Genomic DNA, 21,937 nt, shown 5'->3' on the forward strand with positions numbered 1-21,937 from the left:
CTGGTTTTATATGTGATAGAGCAAATTGAGCCTTTCATCAGCTTCAGGGGATCAACACCAGAAATGAGTTTGGTCTGAAGCGTTCAACACAAAAGCCTGCAATGAAGAGAAAGACCAGACTATACAGTTACAGCTGGTTGGTGGAAGTTATGTATAAACAGTGCTTCTCTGATGAGAAGCCAATTATTCCTGAAAACAGAGGAACCAAACCTCAGCTTAATGTTTGGTCAACTGTATTTTCTCTGCTAGTAGGTTTGTTTGTCAGTCAGTTTTGGAATTTTTTCCAATGCCTTTTTAAAGACTTTTTTTTAAAATCCCAAGTGAAAACATAAGAGGTAAAGCCAAAATGAAATGAAGTGTTTCCTTTTTGAAATATACTTGTTTTTTTTTGAAAGAAGACGAATTGCTTTCTGAAGGGCAGGTATTTACCAGTTGGAAGAAATCTCATTTATCCTTCCACTTTACCTATTTTGCTACTGCTGTGAAAATGTCACCTAATGGGTAGAACAGAAACTGGGACAGAAAGGCAGGATGACAGAAAGACAGGGGAGGCAAATAATAGCTCAGCAACAGAAAATCTGGAGCATGGATGCTGGGATGGGGAAAGGCCCATAGGACTCATGAACTCTACAGCTTCATACTACGGTGCAGGTGTGGAAAGAGTGAATAAAAATGCATAATTGTCTCTGCAAAGCACTCAGCAGTACACCTATCATCTCCAGCCCAGGGTCAGCCCCGTGAGAACAGAGACCTTTAGCTCAGTAATAACTCTGCTTATTATAACACACCTCAGCTGTGCGTTCCTACCCAAGGCAGTGCTTCTCGCCACTGGCCTTAGCCACTTAACTTGAAGCCTTGAGCTTTACCTCACCCTCAGTTTGACACCTGCCTAGTCTTGTAGATTAATTATTTCTGCTAGGCTCAGAAAAATCTCCTTCTGAGACACCTTCCTTGACATCTGCAGAAGGTTCTGGCTGCGGTGGAGCAGATGTGTTGCAGTGCCTGGTAGCTGGGTGGGCAAGGCTGCCTCAGACCCCACGGGGTCTGCAAGCCATCTGGGAGAGAGCTCCCATACCAGGTAGAATGGCACGAACAACTGATTCTTTTGGCATGATGGCAGCTTGAAAACCAACAAAGTATAACAAATATTCTGAGTCAAGCCAAATGTGAACCCAATGAATGGAAAAAATAAAAACAAAAACAAAAGAGGGAGAAGAATAATTCTGTACAGAATTTTTTAAGTGGTTTTAATTTCTGTGAAAGTAAGTAAAAGTACAAGCTGTGATTTAAAAAACAAAACAAAACAAAACAAGCCTGTGGCGGTTAATTTAAAACTAGTTTTAGTTTCAATTTAAAGATTTTAATTTCTTTATCTCCTGGAACCAACTAGTGATAGTGAGGTAAATCTACAAAATTATTTTAGTAGTTGCTGAATCAGTGTTTTTGCTGGACACATTTTTAATTCACTATCTCAGCTCTAAAGGACCATCTGTCTTGCAGCCGTTGAGGGGATGTAGGACCGGACTGGGAAGTGGATGCATAGGTAATTACAGAGCTATATACAAACTACCCAGATCTCTGCATAATGGATCCTCTGAAAGAACCGAAACTATTATAGTGATTAGGCTGGTAGTGGAAGCTCGGAGGGGCTCTACTTCTGCTGCTCCTCCATATGTTGCATGCAGGATTGCTTGAAGCCACACAGGACTCCACTCTGTATTAGGGCTGATGCTGAAACATGTCAGAGGGAGGTAGAGAGGATTTTACTCTAAACTGCATTTTGCACCTGCACTTCTGGAGCAATAAGGCTGCCAATGGTTTTGCACAGTTCTCTGAGCATCTCTTCAGCCTCCCCAGAGTGATAAATCTATGGCTGGGAACTTTCTGGTACTAAAATAGCTCTTAAAGCACTTTGAATAATCAAAAAACCTTCATACTTTGTAGGGTCCTTTTATTTCTCCTTCTCCCTCTTGTCTAATTTCAGTACTTGCCTTTGTGAAACTCTACCATTTATTCCCATGTCACAGTAAATAAAGGTACGAATGTATCCTGCTGGGTCAATTAACCTCGGTTCTGTGCTGTGTCACAGTCTGTACTGGCTGTGATTTCCAGAAAGGAATATTCTTTTGTCATTCTTTGCCCATGTGCAAAGCATGTTAAGGCCGTTAAGATAACTGTAACACTTTTCCACACAAAGCTAACTCTGCTTTTTGTGATTTCTGGAGTGCAGTTATGAACTGTAAAATGACATGAACCAAATACTTGTATTCTAATGACTTGTATTCTAAAGTGGTAGAGAAGACAAAGGACTGACAGTTTTTGTGCTTTCATGTCAGTGTGCTCCCTAATGATGGGCAAGCCCCACCACGAAGCCTCTGAACTCCAGCTCTCAGGCAGTCCTTCAAAGGCCAGGAGAATTGGGAGGCTGAGATTTCCCCGGTTTTCATGTTATTCTATGCAGTAATATGATGCACTTCACTATCAAACTCCAAAAGAAACAGAAATGATAATAAAAATAACAGGCATTGTTGACTTCCACTTCCTTGAGCTTTCATGTGAAATATTTAGATAAGCTAGCTTGGTAAAGTCAGCCTAAACGGCTGTCTGATGTAGGAATAAACCTGTTAATTAAACAAACATGCTGTGCAGCAGCATATATAAATACTGCCTATATTTTTAAGTGAATATCTGATAAGGAAATAAGCTACGACACCGATAAAACATCAAGACACCAAATGATGAACTGTGATTATTTTCAGAGGTGATATGGGAATAAACCTGTATTAATCTATATACCTGTATATATCAGTGATGTTTGCTCCTGGGTTTTGCTTACAAAGGAGCAAATGATGAAGAATGTAGGTTAAAATGTAAAGGAATGAAGACAAATGTGGAAGGAAAATTCCACCCCAGAGTTCCCTCTCAATTCTGGTGAAGTAGTGTATACATAGAAATGTTTTAAATCCATGGGAGTATATTTTCCTTCCACAGGAGGGAGAGTTAGTGTTAAGTAAACAACTGATATTTCAATCAGTGAAGGCAAGGGGGATCTCCCAGGTTGTTTTTTGAGACCTACTCTTACCTCTCTGGCCTTTCTTCAGACCACTAAATGCTGCAAGATGCAGAGGGAGAATTTTGTACTGGATCAACTGGTATTCCTAGGGCTTGCTGCTCTAAAGGACTAGAATTACTCTGCAGGAGTTGAAGGTGCCAAAGGGATGGGTGATGAAGTGAAGACTGGCAGACAGAGGCCAGAGGGAGGCAGACAAAACCTGCTGCTGGTGCCAACCTCTGAGTCTGGATGTTTGCATATGATACCAGGTCTGTGTCCCGCTGCAAACTCCAGCAGTATAAATTTGGGCTGGATTAGCCGTTTATGTCAAATTAGCCAGAACACACAACAAGGAGTTCACCTTAGTGTATGGCCTTATGTCAGCTGCAGAATGACAGATAGTACCAAATTCAGAGCATAATGTCTATTTATGTTAACCCCCTGTTAACCTTTTCGAACAAATTTTAACTGGCAGAGTGTGTTTATACCAGAGTAGTGCTTTTTGGTTTATGGCTGCAAAGATTTGATCTGATACTAGGATTCTTAAAACTGGATTTATGGTTTTGTCCAACCCCAGACATAATATGAACTGAAGATCTCATGTTATTAACAAACATGCTTTGCTCTCTGGGCAAGTTGGAGGTCTTGCTCACTGTTACAGGATAAGAGAAAAATTGTGCCACCCAGAAACTATCATCCAGCCTCGTGGGAGTGTAAAGATTTGTGTTATATGCATTAGAAGAAACGTTATGATAGAAAACATACAGATTCTGCAATAAAAGTACCCAGAAGGTGTTACTCCTTGTGAGTTTGAAAACCCACACCATTATGAGGATTGATGGTAGCAGAGGTTCCCAGTGACCCTGGTAATAGGCAATCAGTCTCCTCTCAAAACCACACACACATGGGTTTCAAGTATCTTTAGCTGAAGACACGTCTCTTGGAGCTCCCCTGACTCCTGTGCTGCCGTGGGGGCTGCTGGCCACAACCCATCAGGGCATCCCTGAGGGGCAAGGGTTTGCAATGCACAAAGGCTTGGAGCTCCTGCTCAAAGGATTCAGAAATAAGACGCAAAGTTCCCTAAATATAGAGATTTTGCATGTTATTCAGATGAGTGTAAACGTAACTGCTGTTCTTAAATGTGAATATTAAATCTACTCTGTAAAAACACAATTACTGCTGCCATGGCAGACATCAGTTGTCCCTTTTGAAGGAATGCCTTGAAAATGCAATCATAAAATCCCTGCACGTTATGGATTTCATTAACATTGTACTCCCCTAGGATTCCCAATTGCACAATAACAGGAGTTCTTTAAATTTTAAATACCACAGACAGGAACAATTTCACTAAAACCAGATGTCAAACCCTCGCATGGGCCTTCTTACTGGTTCTAAACACTGAAACTGGCTAGTAATTGATACCTATTAACATGTTTGTTGTTCAGATTACATAAATGGAAACACTATACTATTTTTCCTGTGAAAGGATACGTTAATGAGGGACAATGACTTACATTGCAATGGCAGTTCCCTGCTCTTGATTAAATTAAAGGGCTGTTTTTATTTTTTATTTTAGATTACGCTGTTTCAAACTGAAGGGCAGTCAAGTGTGCGAAACATAAGTGCAATAAACAAGTAGGCTGAGCTTAAGGTTGAGATGTTAATAACATCCCATATGACAATAAACTGCCTTCATGCTTATTTTTGGTAGCCTTTGCCTCATGCATATTGTTATTCCATTCATATTGGAAAATCCACAGACTTTATTAATGTGTTTTTAAAGAAGAAATTCAATTTGGAGTGACTCTGTTTCTGATTAAGGAATGACTCCAAATTTCGAGTTCGACCAGCAATTTTAAAAAGTGTGTTTGAGGGCAAAAATAAAATGGAGAAAGTACTGTGCAGACTTATAGCGTGACTGTGTTATGAAAATTTTAAATCTAAACTTTGACATTTATATCCAAACAATTGAGAAATAAATGGAAAGGCAATTTTTGTTTAGCGGAGCCCTGTAAGCAGGTGGCACTCAGATGGACTCGGTAGTTTGTACCTGTCAGCCACAAAGGAGCAATCCAGTTTTTCCACCAAAGAATAGGTTTCAGGTCCACAGATGGAATTCATGCAAATTCATTACTAACAACAAGCCAACACTATTTTCCTAATTATTTTCAGCGAAATGGTCCAAAAGACTTCAACATCTCAAAGGAGACAATCATATCACATGCCCTCTAGACGTCCTCTAAAGATACCAATCTCTCTTGGCTGATACTTAACTGAAGTTTTCTGTTTCTTTTGTCTTAACAAGAACATTAACCTTCAAGGGAGAGGTAAAAGGAAGGGAAAGGAGAACTATATTATTTCCCTTATACAAAAAAATGATACACTGAAGAAATTAGTTTTTGGAGCTGTTTTTTCAAGCTGTTTTGCCCATGTATGACTGTACATAGCTCATATATATGCCCTAGCTACATATGCATATTATCAATTTAAAGGCAGACATCACTGTTTAACCAGTTGCAGTGTGTGTGCAGGTATGGAAACCTGCAATCATGAAAAAATTAATGATTAACTGATATACACAATCTCTGTCTTTCAGACAAGGACATACAGGTAGAAATTTTCACTTCAAAAGTTCTAAGTTCAGCATTGCTGTATCCTTCACCTTTTTTCTTTCCGTTGAATATTTTCTAGAGTTCTTGCTCTGTGCAGTAAAAATTCATTTATGCTGTACTGCGCAAAAGAAAACAGTTCACATAAATGACGAGTTTACAATAGCACGCACAACAAAGCAGAACAAAGTGACCTCAGTCCTTCATATACACGCGCCTTCCTCCTTTTATAAAATGTTACAATTTTTTTTCTATGGGTAATTTCAGAGTATTTTATCAGTTACATGTCCTTGGTTGTTTTTCTGTAAGCTCTTATGGAGACGAGCATCTGTTCCCTAGGATATTTGTATAGAGGAAACAGGGGATCTCAATATTTTATCCAGACACAAACTTGCAATATGCACTTACTGCCAGTGGCATCAAGACTTCATAGAAGATGGCAGTTCACAGGCACAAGAACCCTGCTATTGAGATTCCTGATGGTCTGAAGCCCTTAGCACCCATCTCAAGATTGTCAATTAACAGGAAAGCGTTTAGAACACAAGTGGAAGTTTGAATTATCAATGTTAGTATAGAATGAAACCACAATAAATAAACACCAGAGCCAAAGATAAGTTAAACTGTTGTACTTTGTGAAAAGCCAGGGGGTGGTGTACTCAATCTCTGAACTTAGCTTGGTTGCTTCTGCTACAGAAGTTGAGTGGTAGAAACTACTAACAGGAGTCCCTTCACATGGGCCTTGGGCAGTTGAAGGAGATGCCCAAGGGCAGATCACATGCAAATGATCACCAACTTCTTGGTTGATGTGGTAGCTGGAGGCAGCATAAAGCTGCTAAAAAGTCTGCTCAGTGGTTGTTTCAGGCCCCGGGCACTCTGGTTTATGGCAGGAGGCAAAGGAGGCTGAGAAATTCATGGGCAGGAGGCCTGACAAACCCTGAGCTGTTTTAAGCATAAACCCTGGAGTATCCTGCATTCTGTTGTGTCTGTTATTAAAGAAGTTAATGGTTAAAAAAAGTCCTTTGAAACTTTTTCTCAGAAAGATCTAGTTCTAAGTGAAAGGATTAAGCTATATATATAGGTATGTAGTTATCATAGCTTAATAAAGTTAATAAGCACACAGAACACATGAATGAGATTTGACTAGCTCTCTTGTTTTGATTATCCAGTTATAAATGTGCAAATGACAGCAGAAAAGAAGGAAACAAAGAAAAAGTGGCAGTCCTTGGACCAGATGAAACACATGGAATTTGATTCTAATGCATTCCACCCTTTTTCCATGTGCATTCCATGGATTGCAAGTGGCAATGATTAATAACAAGCCTTGCACTTAGATAAGGTTGAGGAGATTTTGATGTTTATTCCTCAGTAATGAGAAAGGATAAACAGATTTCTTTTTTTGCCACTCTGAAGTCTGATTAGGTCCATTGTACAGGATCACCATGTTGCCAGGAGCTCAGGACGCCCAGGGGCCCCCAAGCAGGACACCTGAGAGTCCCGTTGTGTGCCAAGGATCAGAAATGAAAGATTTCCCCTTCTTTCTTCCCTTTACTAACTACTACTCAACATGTTTTTAAGCTTTCTGGCAGACAGCAAACCTCACAGGAAACACCAGTGTGAACATTCGTATGGAAGGCTAATAAGGCATTGTTTTTATATGTCAGTTAGTAATTTCCTATAGAAAACAACAGAAGCAGGAGGAATGTTTAAAATCTATGAACAAGTTTTAAATATTAGTAATATAGATCTAATACACTCAAGCATTTCTCTTAGCTTTTGCCAACAGAAATAGAATGTAGGTTTCAGCTAAGCAGTGTAAGGCAATGTACAATTGAGGCAAATCAGTGGTTTTTTTCATATAATGATGCTAATACTTGCCCATTAGTATAGGTTTTTTGTATTCAGTAATTCATATGAATAATCTTAAACTGTTCAGGAATCATGTGCCATTAAGCTATGGACCTGATAAAATATACTAAAAAACAAGCCCAAACAGACTGACTGAACTCAAGGAGCCTCTTCATGGCAATAAATGTTTCCAGGATTTCTCCTGTACTAACAGAGCAAAGCCAAGGCAGCTCATCTTGCTAATGAGTGTTGTGTTTAAGGATGTGGAAGAATAGCCACAAGGCAGAGACCACTGAACTCATTCTGTGTGTACCATGTTCTAGAAGAGACATAGGTCTTCTGAGGTGAAATCTGAGTGCATGAAAACACTATGTTGTATTAATACTTAACTGTAATCAGCTAGAGACACAGCACATGCTCAGCTTACTGGGACATTCCACTTTAAGTGCATGTTAAACTAATATTGACTTTTCCACTAAACCAAAATCTCTGTTATTTGTGCCCAGAAGACTGAAAAAACAATAGATGTGGGAAACAAAAGAATTAATCTTCCTGACCTTTTCTTTTTCTATACCTTTGGGAGTAAGTCTTTTTCTGTGTGTCTAATAGGGAATATGAGATATTCACTTGCAATGACTCTTAAATTATGTAGAAGTACTTTACTGTGTTATTTTTTTCCTTTCTTTTTCATCCTCCACATTCAATAAACTCCACAGAGTATTATTAATAATATCTTTAAAATGTTATTTTTTTACCTGTATCCATTCTCTGATAGAATCTTCCCCTGGGGTCCATCCATTCTCAGGGTAATTTAGCCGGGACCTTTCCGAAGACCAGATAGCGCTGTACTGGGAGGAGACAGTGATTTGATCAGAGTGAATTTCTCCTGACTCCATACCTAGTGGTTCCATGCACTGGAAATCTGAAGAAAAATAAATTACCATCATTATTATGGTCAGCTTTTTGATTTAGACTTTGAATAATGAGAACATTTTCCTGCTTTGAATATGAATATCTAAAGAATTTATTTTTATGTGACTTTGAATACTTTAGCAACTTTAAGTGAGGCAGTATTGGGTTTATAGTGTCATTCTTAATACTGTCATTTGAGTTGCCATGGCAATTCCTGCAGTAATAATGCTATACAAATATTTTTAGCCCAGCATTTTAGCCATTTCAATATAGGACAATAGAATTCTCTATTCTAGGCTAGCACAAACCCTTCTGTGGATTCATAACATAAAACAATGTATGTTCATCTCATAATTATGCATAAACTCAGGAAAGACAAATTAGATGACTGTATGAAATAATTTGATTATAAAACTATTTACTTCCATAGAAAAAGTACAAAATGCTTAAAAAATATTGTTAAAATTTTATCCATCCTCTTTGGATCCTAGACACCGGAGTGAAACACAGCAACAAATTCTGAATCCAGGCCAGAAGCTTATTGACCTAAGGGAATTACCACCTCTTCTGTAACGTGGTGTATTTTAAATGAGTTGATCATCTTCATTCAATCTTTTTTTGTTGACACAAAAATTATGTAGATAATTTAGAATTAATTGACATTCTAATCACTATAGTGAGTTCAAAGGCTAGTAGGGCACGGAGATTCAGTTCTTTTCTTGGTCTTCAGAAAAGGCTCCAACCTCTACTAAAGCAAGAGAGGCCAATGGCTTTAGACAGATCCTCACACCCAGGTGCTCGTGTTCCCCTCGTGTCAGAAGTGGAGTAGGAGAAACAAACATGTGCCTATGCTTCTGTTCAGAGACTTCATATTATAGAAATATAATTAATTCCTTCATTAGAAATTTAAGATAAAATACCAGTGTGCGAAATGGAGGCCCTGACAGCTGGATATGCACTCCTTTTTATCACACCTTCTCTGGAGCTGATGTTTCTCTAACAGAGGGGTGGGTGCGTGCTGAGTTGAAGGTTTCAACATCTATGAGTTGGAAAAATGAGATTTAAAAAACCAAATTTCCAATTTTTAAGTGAAAATTAAAATATTCTGCAAAAAGTGTTTAAATCTTTTACCAGGAATCCAAAAATTTACATTCAGAAATGTTATAAAGGGTATTTTACAGGAGTTGTAGTTAGACTGACCCATAACTCAATTATCAAACTTGTTGTCAGCTGTGTTTTCCATGGCGTATGACCCTTTCCCCCAAATCTGTGCTGTTTCAGTGTTTTAGGAGCCTTGGGTGAAGTACTGGAGCCAAACTACATTAGGGTAAGTCTCAAAGTAAATTAACCTCTGCTTGAAATCTGAAGGAGAGCCATAACCCACTGCAAAGAATGCAAAACATGATAGGTAGGAGTCATATTAAAATATCTAAAAAGTGTCTAGTTTGATCTAGACATGTTGGCTTTCCCTGTAGTCTACTGAGAGGGACAAGTACCTCCTAGGGACATCTCACATGTCTGAGATAAGCAGAAAGAGCTGTCCTCTGGAGGTGACCCTCTCTGTACTGACAACAAAAAGAGAAAGGGTGGCTGAAATTAAGTGAGAGGATTCACTCTGTCTTAAGTCTACACCATATAAAATGTTTCCTCTTATCATCCAAAAGGGTTTTCACACACACTGACTTCTGTTCTATTGTCCTGTGCTTAAGAGCTGAAGGCATCCCAGTGTAGCAGATATTATTAATTCTGACTTCAGTGTGATGATGCATCTACATCCCAGGGAGGGTGACTGTGGAGGAGATGGACGGGGGACCCAAGTGGCCTGTGTTAGCTAATGAAGGGATAGGAGCAGCACCTACATAGGGAGCAACCAAACTAGCTGAAAGTACAGTCTGACACAGATGGAGAAGGATGCTTCCCATCCACAGAGGCTGGGTGTGTCCCATTCCCTCTTCCTAGCTATGCATGTATAAGAAAACTGTTAAAGAGGCAAGGAGTGGAGGAGAGGTGGTGAGTTACAGGGATTACTTCAGTTTGCTCATTTTTCTTTTGTTCTTTTTTGACTAGACAAGTAGATTAAATATGGGTGAATCTGCTTGAAACTCAGTAAGACACAGAAAGAAGAGAGAGTCTGATTTAAAGTGTGTGATTTATCATTGAGGAGAGCAAGAAAATCTGCAAGGATGTGATGTAACACAGCCTGTTTTTTCATGTGTCTTCCTCACTTTGTTTCATTCTCTGTCCGAAGGGTAACCATGAAAATCAGGTAACTGGGGAAAAAATATGAGTTAGGGAACAAAGCTTAGACAGCTTATGAAATGGTTTAACAAGAGCACATATATTAAATGTTTTTTTTTTTATTCAAGAAATCGATCATCAAAGCTTATTCTATGTAATAAAAGGCAGCTTTGGATAGTGCATTCATTGTCCGTGTTTCATTGTTTTAATGCAAGTGTTCAATTGCTCTGCATTCCTGCGTTCCCGTGGTCAGCACAGTTTTTCACAATAATTATCCCCACTTCCTGGCAATACTGTGGAATAAAACCGTAAGGAGAATTCTGCTTCTTGCCCTGCTTTTCAAAGGGCAGCTGTTCTTTTTAAAAATAAAATAAAAAAAAGATAGAAAAAAAGGAAAACAGAGCCAATCCTTCCCCACCATCTTATTTATTTAAGGTTTCTTTAAAACTTCAGGCAACACCTGGTGTGCAAGAAGACATAACTGAGAGTAGTTTCCAAGAAGCTCTGTGGGATAGATAAATACTGACCTTCTGATACACTGCTCTGTGACACGCTGTAGTTTGCTGAGAATCCCTCCTTTGCTATTGCACTGTCAGTGTAAAATACCATTGAAAGAATCCCTGTTGAAGACCGGACACGTCCTGGGTTGTTCTGCCCACAATAACGCCCGATGTGTGGGCCAACTGCAAAGAGACAGGATACAATAGTAAACTGCCAGTCCTACTATAACAATAGATGCCACTACAATATCCTCCCAAAGAGAGCCTCTCAGCAGGAAACAGTGAACCTCTGCAACAGTTCAAAATGACAATGTCATCAATAACTAAGCGGTGAGCAGTAAATTGTTCATCCTACCCTAGCAATCTTCTAAAATGCTCCAGACAGCACTCCATGAACCTCTGAAAATGTAAAGAACCAGGATTTAAAAAACTGTCCTTTAAAGTGTGCAGAGAGGCCAGCGATGCACAAAACTGCATGTACAAAACACCACAAGTATTTTCCAATTGAATTGATTGAAGCACCTATTTATGACAAGAACAACTGAATGGCCTGATTTGCTCACCCAGTATACAAGATACTCTGAGGAGTTCAAATAGTGCCTGCCAGGTTTTATGCTCAATACTGCAGATAATCTATTAATTTTATAGTAAACTTTGAAAAACATTTTTGCACTCATATTGAGGCTATGGTCAATGACTCTTTATCCCCTCTATTTAGGCTTTCATCACACCCTCATAGGTCTTTTGCCCATATGTTCAATATTAAAGAACAGTGTCAAAAGAATTTAAGAGTAAAATCTTAATCCCTTTAAAAGAGCAAGGATTTCTTAAGTATATCTCCATGTCACAGAATACATACACACACACACACACACATACATATACATGATCTCTTTAAGTGTTAATAATGTATAAACCCAATTCTGATATTTTTCAGGGTTTCCTGTGCAGTGAGATAATCTTTTTCCTTAATTAAACTACTCAATTCACAACCAACATATGCAGCCTTCTAGCACTTGAGCATTCCCTACAGATAGGTCCCTAGGCTGTTGAATGGTGGTACATCTGTGCTTACAAACAATAAAAAAAGATAATGCTAAACCCCACCCATGGAGTTCAATCATGAAAATAATCATGAGGCATCATTCTAATGCTTACACCACTGGCTTTCCAGGCTTAAATTAACACCTTGTCATGTCTCTAGGAAGTCCATTACACTTTCAGTTTAAAATATAAAATGTTTATATATCCTAATTATTCACAGTTCAAAGAATATCTACAGCTAACATAATTTTCTACTCATTTATTGGCATTTTACAACAAGTAAAACAGTTCCAGCTTGGAATAACTTTATTATGTAAGCTACACATTTCTGTAAGGCCCTAGAGTTGCCAGAAAGAGGAAGCTCAGATGTTATAGCTCTTGCTGCCAACATGTGCTTTTCTATCTGTATTCTGGCCACAGTTAGTCTTCAGTTGCCTTGGCAATCCCATGGCATTTAAAATACCTGCCAATTCAGTCTTTTCCCACCAAGGTTGTTTAATGCAGCATTGATAGAATGAAACACCCTATAGAGGATATGAGTTGAATTCTTCCTCAACCTAGAAATCAATAAAGCTTCATAGTTTTATTATTTGGAGAGAGAAATTAGTTTTAGACTGTTACCATTAGTGGCTTTTAGAAAACACAAAATAATGTTTGCATTCCAATTGCTGGAGGTTTTTGTTTTTGTATTTGTTTTTGCTTTCTTTTGCATTTTCTATGTGCAAACAACTCTGATCCTGCTTCTTCCCATGATGGCTTTCAACATTATAGCTGCTGTTGTTGCTCTCAACTGCAAGAAAATAAGGATAAGGCTACCACGTTATGGTACTCTGAGCCTCCCTCCTCCCATTTCCTGTAGGGAAGCCTCTTTGAAATGACAAACAGAAGAGAACTTTGTTTAAAGCAGACAGGCTTTAAGATTCCCCATGACTCACTGGTTTATAATTTTTAAAACATATTTAGTGATTCTGCATTGAGTCTTCAACAGATTGGCCCTGCTATGACAATGCTATTCCCTTTGCTATCTAAGTAGATGCAAGAGCCAACAATTTTCAGAATATTACATAAAGAAGTATTGAATTTTTTGCACAACATGTAAACCTTAGCCTGCTGAGCTAATACGCTATCGATCTGAGTACAACTGGATGAAATAGAGATTCTTGTTCTTCTTCCATAAATAGCTAACACAAAGTTCTCCTTTTTTTTCTTCAATTCAAGTCTTGAAAACCTTTGAATTACAATAAATTATCAAATATTTCAGGTGTCACCACAGCAAATAAATGCTGTGCAGGGTACACTACCTGAGCAGTCATTCAGGGGGTGATACTGCTGTCTGATTAGGTAGACTATGCCACTGCTTTTTTTTACCATCTTCTTGACAATTCCTTAGGAACCAAGATGGGATTTCATAATAGACCATATGCAGTTCCAAATGGGAATTTTAGGGCAGCAGGTGCTGAAAAGTCCTTAGGCCTAGAAAGCTCTTTGCAACTTCTACCTGTAGACCATCATGTTGCTATGTCAGAATTCCCCAGGAAGTCCTACTCCAAATACAAATCACTTGGAAATGTCCTCACTCAAGGATATTTCTACACTACCTGCAGAACAAAGGCATTTCAGGGATCCAGCTACTTCATTTGACTGCCCATGCTGTAGTTGTTTCTGGGACCTTGGCTCCTCTTTCCACTGGCACGGTACAATATAGGGGAAAACTGAGTAACTTTCAGGTTAAAAGATGGAAGGACAACTAAAACATCTGTTTTACAAGCACTTCCCAAAATGCAGAGTCTAATTGTAGAACTTGAATAAATCCTTGATTAATCTTAATATGTCTGAAGGTTTACAGATCTGAGTGTGGAATACACAGAATGTGGTTAGTGGTTTAAGACTAAAGAGAAATCTTATCCTTACCAATTCTACTTTTCTCCTATTTGCCTTTCTGGACAAAGAATATCTGTATCAAGAAATTCTGAGGCTTACTGAAGTGCACATTTGTTCCTCTAGTTCAAATGATAGCTTTTGGAATACAATTAAACAAACCCCAACAAAACAGAAGCAAGGAAAAAAAGTATTTCATACCTCTAAAATATTTAAACGTCAACTAGCCATTTACTAAATTATAAAGCTGCTTTCTGTAAGTATGCTGCTGTGTTGTGGACAGTATTTTCATAGCAGTATGAGTACTATTGACAAAATATTTGCACACAAAAGAGAAAACAACTGAAAAATTAATCCCATTCTCACAGTCCAAGTAGTCAACCACACTGAGCTTGTGTATGCCCTTATATCTTAATAGCTTCTCACAAGAGTGTAGAAAGGAACCACAACAGAAGAGAAACACACTTAGATTAATAGCAATCTTCATTTGCACGGATGTTAACGACTGCAGTAAAGCATTTTGCTTCACTCTGTCATTCAGTAGAAGCTCTTGTGGTATTGACCGAAGCAGCAATGCTTAGGTTGTGGTTCTCAAACCTATGTAAACTTCTCTAAATTACTTTTGAGCCCTAGTAGACAGTCTATAGAGCTCCAAAGAGAGCTGCATGATGAATATGTGTAGCTCATCACTTAAGCCAGTCCTTGTTTTAAGTGGGCTATTTTTCTTCAAAGTCATCAATGGACTGTTCTCAGCAGAGCCTGTCTGAGGTATATCTGTGCCTTGGGCAAAGACATTTTTGGTGTCTAGTTTATTAATGCAAAATCATATATTTCTATTCTGAGATCTCTTCTGCTCTAAATCCACCTATTATCTCCTTCAAACCATGGTCCTGTTTCTGCAATATTTGCAATGTGCCCTTGGCATGTAGCTACACAGAAACAAAATGTCAGTTCTGAAGCATTCCTGAATGCCTACCATTCCCCTCTTGAACCAGCAAAACACTTACACCACTGTTTAACTTCAGTCCCGTAAGTGTCCTTGGTGAATTCTTTTTGAAGTCAATCTGACTGCTCACATGCTTCAAAGATAAGCACATATTTTGCAGAATCAAGACGCAAATACTCAGCACTTGCCAGCTTCAATCCACTAAAAGGACAACCAGGTAGGCTGAGGATTCTGTGATTGTGACAGAGCATTTCAGGATTAACGTCTTTTTGAATGACTGTTACAGTTGCTGTCAAATTGTCTAACAGAAAATTGTTTTCCATCAGTAAAACGGCAATTACGTAGAAGCAAAATCTAAATGGAAGCATACTGACTTTGACATATCCTTTTAAACATCACTGTGAAAATTTGTTTAAGAGAACATTTCTCTTCTTTATTTTTTCCCTTTTTTTTTTCACAATTGTATAAACCAGCAAATTCATTTCCTGCTGATCTCTAGTGACTGTAGCTGATCAGATTCTACAATGAAAACATTTTCCACTTATGCTGGGATTCCTCTGCTTTAACTCAGGTATCTTAAGTTTACATCTGACTTAGTGATTCATAGCTCCCAATACAGTCCGTGAGACAAGAACCTCCAGAGGTCCATTAACTGTGTCCTAAAGTAGATGTCTGAGACAGATCAGAGTGGGATGCTGTTCCTGTCATTAAACAGAGCAGGCAAGGGAACACCCTTTGAACCTGCGGTCAGTGGCCAGGGACTGTTCCTGGGACCAGACTGTGATGCACCTTGCCCCTATGGAGCTCTTCCCTCTCAAACTGGATGGCTGTGTCCAACATGCCTGTTGGGAATAACCTCTGGCTTTCCCTGTCCTCCCAGCCATGCTTAGGAATTTCCTGGGAAAGTGCAAACTGATGTGTGCTAAAACGGTGCAAGGGAGTATGCCAGCAATTAAGAAGTGCACACAACCATGCCTTGTGCCTTTTTCAGTTGTGTAGATGCAGCTTCAGAATATTTTTGATGGACCAAAGGGAAATGGACAAATAGCTGAAAGACTTACCTTGGGTAAAGACTCCCTTCACCAAAGACAACCATTCTGTCTAATTTTCCATAGTGTAGAAATTTACTACTTCCATGTGGATGTAAATTAGATTTATTATGCCTTCCTTTCTCCTTTCCCTCCCCCCCCCCCCCCAAGATTATCCAGATGCTCTGGTTTTGATATCTAGAAACCTAATTTCTATCTTCAGTTTATGGCCAGGCTGTACCAGTGGTTTTCTGTGTCAGCTTTGCTCTTCAGTTCAAATAGTTCTTCCCCCTCCCAGGAATTTGTCCTGTGATGCATTTATAGAGAAGCAATCACGTTCTCTCTTCCTTTGTAGCCTTAAGTTAAACAGGGGAGACTGACTATTTGCTAAAGATTGTCCTACGGTGAAATGACGCAGCAAACACTTCCTTGCAACTGCAGCAACCTCCAACAGTTTGGATCAAAGAAAACACTTTTTTCACAACCCACGAATTCAGTTGAATATTTACAAACACGTAAACACCCTTTCTGGACGTCAGGATCATTTTGGGTTTAGACAGTTTGTGAGGGAATTGGAAGGCTGATAATGGCTGTTTTTAATTGCTCTTCAGTACTGCTCAGCCACTTTCTTGAACCAGGAAATTACCACTTTGAAACTCTCTACAATAATGCATTTCTTTTTGGTTATATTACACATAAATTGATTGATTGGATCATCTTTTCATATGTCAGTTTAAATGCAAGTTCTGCAGGAATTCAGTTTGAACAGATTTGGCCTATATACAAGTAAACTCATTATTAAATGTTCCAGATATCATTATTGCAGTTTTACAATATTGTCTTCCTAACTGAGATATTAAATACTAAATAGTCTTTTAGCTATATTATGGGTCTTTCTTCACTATTTATTGGAGTGGATTGAAAAGAGCCATGATAAACCCATTAACCATAAAACAAAGAGGAAAAAATCCCAAATATACATTAAAAATATATAACTATTTACTGCAGCATCAATGAAAGCTTTAAGCAAAATTATATTGGGAATTTATCTAGGAAAACAAGCAAGTTTAAATGTATTTTTATAATATATTCCTTAAGTTACATGTTTTCATTTAGATAAAATATTAATGTAGGATTTGCAGTTTGTAAAAACTGCCGCTGCTGCTCATGAAAGAAAAAAATCTATTAATAAGAATTATCATACCAGTGGAAAACTGAAATAGTTGTAATTAGTGCCCAACACAAACAACATAAATCTTCAATCTCTGAATTTTGCTACAAATTACAAAATTAAGAAGAGAAAGGACAGCTCCAAGATGTTTCTCTTCATCAGCTTATGCCATATGTAGAACCAGTGAAAAAGGCACCACAAATAATCAGTTTTACATAGCTGCTTGTACAGTTCATATAGGCATTTGGGCACCCTAAAAGTTGGTCATTCAGCTTGAACAGTCCCTTTTAGGCTGGAGCTGCAGCCTACAGCGCTGGGTCCTTGGAGAACTGGTACACAGCTTCCTAACCTACAGGAGACTTGAATCTTGAGGACCCAGTGCTGTACATGAAAAACACAGAGAATCATGCAGCTACTTTGTTCGTCAGTCTCAGTGTAAAACAGGGTTATGAGACTGGGCAGAGGGTGAAATGAGGGCTCTGGCTCTGTAGGCTTAGCTGATATCTAGCTATGCACTTAGTGAATGTGCATAAGGTCAAGTGTGGTCAACAACTAAGTGGAAAATTACTGAGATGGCAGAGACGTTCCAGAAGGGTACCCAGCACACCCACCCTGACACATGTGCCCAGCTAATCAGAGATTATAAATTAACAAATTAAGATAAAACCTTTGGATTTGCTTATACTGCTGGAAGAGAGAGCACTGTAATGGAGGAACCCTGCAGTGCCCAGTCGCCGAAGCAACCTGAATGAATAACTCAGTGACTGCTTACTGACCTGGTTAATCATTTCGTCACCATGATTTCAATTGTATGGACACCACGCTTTCTCTGGCAAAGAAATTCTCTGCTTTGACAGCTGGTCTGTAACGCAGTTCCTCCACAAGTCAGAGGATCAGTACCTGAAGTCCAATTTCTGCAATTTGTTGGAAATGTCTGGACTATACTCATGTGTTAGCTGTGAAAATTTGGGGACCCATTCGAAGGCTTATATTTACTTTGTTTTAGTGTAGGAGGTTCATCGCATATACTGACTGAACACAGAGATTTCCACCAAGCCAACTGTTCAAGATTGAGCATATTTCATTAAAAAAAAAAAAATCATTCACACTGTGATACGTTTTACCGAATGAATTTACAGAACATTTTCCCAATTTCTCTTTAATTCAACTCCCTTCACATAAATCAAGCAAGGACCTTTCTAGTATGACATCTAAAAAAATGGGAATATGCCTTGCAGCCCACCACATAGTAATGGTTATGCATATCACAATCCATTTTTCTCTTACCATCGGGGAATCCATCCCAGATTTCCAATCGGTCATAGCGACAGAATGCTCCCCCTGGAGTATTTGAGTCAGGTTCTAGCTCAAAGCTTTCAAATTCCAGTATAATCTCTGACATCTTTGGTGCAAAGATAATATAAGTGCATTCAAGGCTGTTGGGATATTTTTCAGGGAATCCAGGGGACTTTATCACTCCACTTGAGGAAGTAAAGTTTCTGGAACATTCAGGTCCTGTAGGAGAAGGAGAAAAATCAACTGGGTTAACACTATGTTACAAAGCAAAGTAGTTAGCTGGGAAACAAATTAGGTTGTATTGTCTCTCCAGCAGCAAAGGTGGTTTTTCAATGAAACACCTCATTTTAATCGCTGCATTAATCATTCATCCAGCTTGTTCCTATTATTGACAGTCAGGTTTTAAAGCCCAATTCGTATATACTGTCTGATCTTCAATTTTCAATTTGTATGGAACAATATGAAAACTTGTACCAGCTCTAGAAAAAATTATGACAAATACAAAGTCATGTGGGAACAATGAAAGTGTAAGCTGCAGAAATCTCGACAGAGCCCTAGAGAAATAATTATAGCCCCTTCAAACTCAAATCTTTAAATCTTATGGCTGACAGGCTTTTATTGGTGAAATAGAATTTTTCACAAAAAGCGGGTGGGTGAATTCAGTAGAGGGAGTAGTGGTTTCAGATTCCTGGAGCACTGACTCAGTACCTCTGCCAGATGTGACCTATGCCTTCCTGACAAACTAAATGTGAAAGGTAATTCGTACATGTACAGAGGGTGAGTGACTCATTCTGAGTGGTGTTGACACAGGTGCACCAGTAAAATGTTGCTGCTAGTGCTGGCATGATAAACTGTGTGATTACAGGCAGTCTTGCTAGAAGTCACCTAATGTCAATGTTGACACACCAGCTTTCCCTGATATCCCCCCAGCATGGCATAATGGGATGCTCCAAACAGCGCTCTTGGTGGAGCAGGAAAGTGGCAGTAAAGATGTAAGGGTATAAAAGGCCAGGTCACTGGATTTGTCTTTGTGAATATCACATTTCTCCTTTATTTAGGTCCCTCAGGAATCCTCTCTGTGGATCCCACACCTGCAGGTGTGCTCAGAAGTCAGCTGCAGGCATTGCCCACAAGGTCAGCACAGGTACCCCTCTCTGCCTTTTGACACTCCAAATTTAATGGAGAGTGATTTACAGGACTTGGAGCATTGGTGAATAGCAGCTGACCTGGGGAGTCCAAGTAGGATAACTCAGATGAAGGTCTTCAGACACGGAGTAGAGGAAGGACACGGAGAGCACAGTTTGCTTGCAACAGAAAGGTCTGTGCTGGAGGATGATGTGTGTGAGGTTTTAATTTGGATGAGGATGCCTAGAAATTGTAGTCAGGAGCCTTAGAGGATTTCCAATGCTTAACACAGATCATTGAAGGAAAACAGTCTGGCTTGTTGCATATATGAATACTCTTATTTCACTGTAGAAAATGTTTTCCTTGTGAATGTGCCAAAAATATTACCCCCCACAGATTTGGCCACCTCCCAGCTAAATTCAGCATGCAAGAGAGGGGTCTGAATGAATTTAGTCAGTTCAGGTATTTTTGTCCTTCAGTAGATACTGATAGGAAATGCTTGAGCTATCACATCAATATTCAGAACACTTCATGGCATATTTTGGAAGATGTGGATACTGATGCCCATGTAACCTGACCCATTCCAATTTGGGAAATTACATTTTGCCTATAATTAAATCACCCCCTTACACATTAGTCGGATATTTCTCTTCTCTCCCTGTCATTCCCTTGTCTCCTTGTCATGTATGGGAGGGTTATATTCTGGTGTTGCTCCTCACTCCCACCAGTAGCTGCTGTTCCAGGATAAAATAACTTTGTTATGCCATTCATAGTATAAAGTGCTCTGTACTCCTCTTGGAATCCAATAAAAGATGCAATATAAAATGTAAGCCAGGATCATTATTGCTTTATTAAATACAGCCAGATCCTGGCTCTGAAGAGTGCACAATCGTCAGGCTCCTTACAGTCACATGTGGTATCTCAGTACCAGCTTGCTTTATTTTAAACATGTTTGAGTCAATCTGGTGCAAGAAACAGAAACTGTTTTCACAAGAGCTGCCTCACTAAAATGCCCTCCACAGATTTTGACCCTTTATTGACACTGTGAAACAGGAATTAAATCAACACTAAGGCTACGAGAAACTCTGCGGGGCAATCTGCATGGAAAACTGGCAGAAGAGGTTCCAGCAGAGGCCTGACAAAATCGATACTTCTGAAGTGGAGAAACTACATGTGTGTAAGAGATATGAGCTGAAAGAAAGAGAGGAGGCAACTGAGAGAGCAAAGAAAGAGATGACACTGGGGCTAATTTCATCTGCTATCTGGGGGTGTCACCGAGCCAGAAAATCATTTGCCTTCTTGGTTGACACTTTCTTTTCTTTCAGTTTACACCATAAATTTAGTTGACTAAAGTTAGGAATGTTGAATGTGAACCATGTGGATTCTTTTCTAGTGAATAAGTCACTCATCCATCCTACGACAGCCTGTCTGCTGAAGCCAAAATTATGCTATTTCACATGGGCTAAACATTGGGCCAAATGGCTTTCATCTCTTAATCCTGCATTCAACTTCTTCAGTGTCTTTCTGGTAAAGGAGCTGAATGAGAAGTAAAGGCAGCTCCTGTTCTGAAAGCCCATACTTCCTTTATCATGGTCATTATGTGTGCTGGTCTCTCCTTACAATTTCCATGGTGTGCCACATTTTAAGCATCCAGCTTAGAACACAGGTAGCATAATGCAGTTTTTCCTTTTCAAAGACTAGAACTACTCTCATATGAATAATGGGAAAAAATATACTGTGTGCAGGAATGAAGCTCAGCCTTCAGCTCAGCACCACAGGACCCTTGGCTTGGGATCATGCTTCTCATACCTGGGAAATGACAAGACAAGTTGTGAATACGCTAAACAAACATACTTGTCTAGTGTGAGCAGCTGAGCTTCACCTGTGCAACAGGGTGAACCGGTCAGCTCCACTTGGTACAGATATTAAAATGCAAAATTGGAATAGCATATATGCATTTATTCAGAACTTAAAAAGGGCTGTGTTCCCACAGCAACGATAACCTGTATCCTTTGTGTACACACGGCATTTTCTAACACTGTGTGGTGATAACTTTCCTGCCTTAATATACAGTTCGAGATGAATGAACTTGAGCTAAAGTTGCTCTGGGAGCCGTAATTTCGAGTTTCCTGACTTCCGTGTGTGTAAAATCACATTCATAATGCCATCTTAACACTCTAAATGTGTATCTTTGAGAGATGTAAATGACCATACAAGGAAATAAATAGTGTTCCTGTCAGAGCTCTGAGTTGCCACTACACTATTAGGAAATAAATAAAACCTTTTTTTCTTG

General features: G+C 39.1%; 1 protein-coding gene across 5 annotated transcripts in view; it reads right to left on the reverse strand.

Moving 5' to 3' along the window:
- Positions 1-21,937, reverse strand: part of NRP1 (neuropilin 1) — a 113,207-nt gene that overhangs the window by 43,428 nt on the left and 47,842 nt on the right. For all 5 annotated transcript variants that reach the window (XM_018075581.2, XM_018075579.2, XM_018075578.2 and 2 more), the window contains exons 4-6: positions 18,511-18,738; positions 11,184-11,339; positions 8,262-8,428 (exon numbers count right to left, since the gene is read on the reverse strand). In XM_018075581.2, the coding sequence (XP_017931070.1) occupies positions 8,262-8,428; positions 11,184-11,339; positions 18,511-18,738 (551 nt within the window). The remainder of the gene's footprint in view (positions 1-8,261; positions 8,429-11,183; positions 11,340-18,510; positions 18,739-21,937) is intronic.

The sequence above is a fragment of the Manacus vitellinus genome, unplaced genomic scaffold, assembly GCF_001715985.3.
Source record: "Manacus vitellinus isolate BGI_N305 unplaced genomic scaffold, ASM171598v3 scaffold_3_pilon, whole genome shotgun sequence".
Lineage (NCBI taxonomy): Eukaryota > Metazoa > Chordata > Aves > Passeriformes > Pipridae > Manacus > Manacus vitellinus.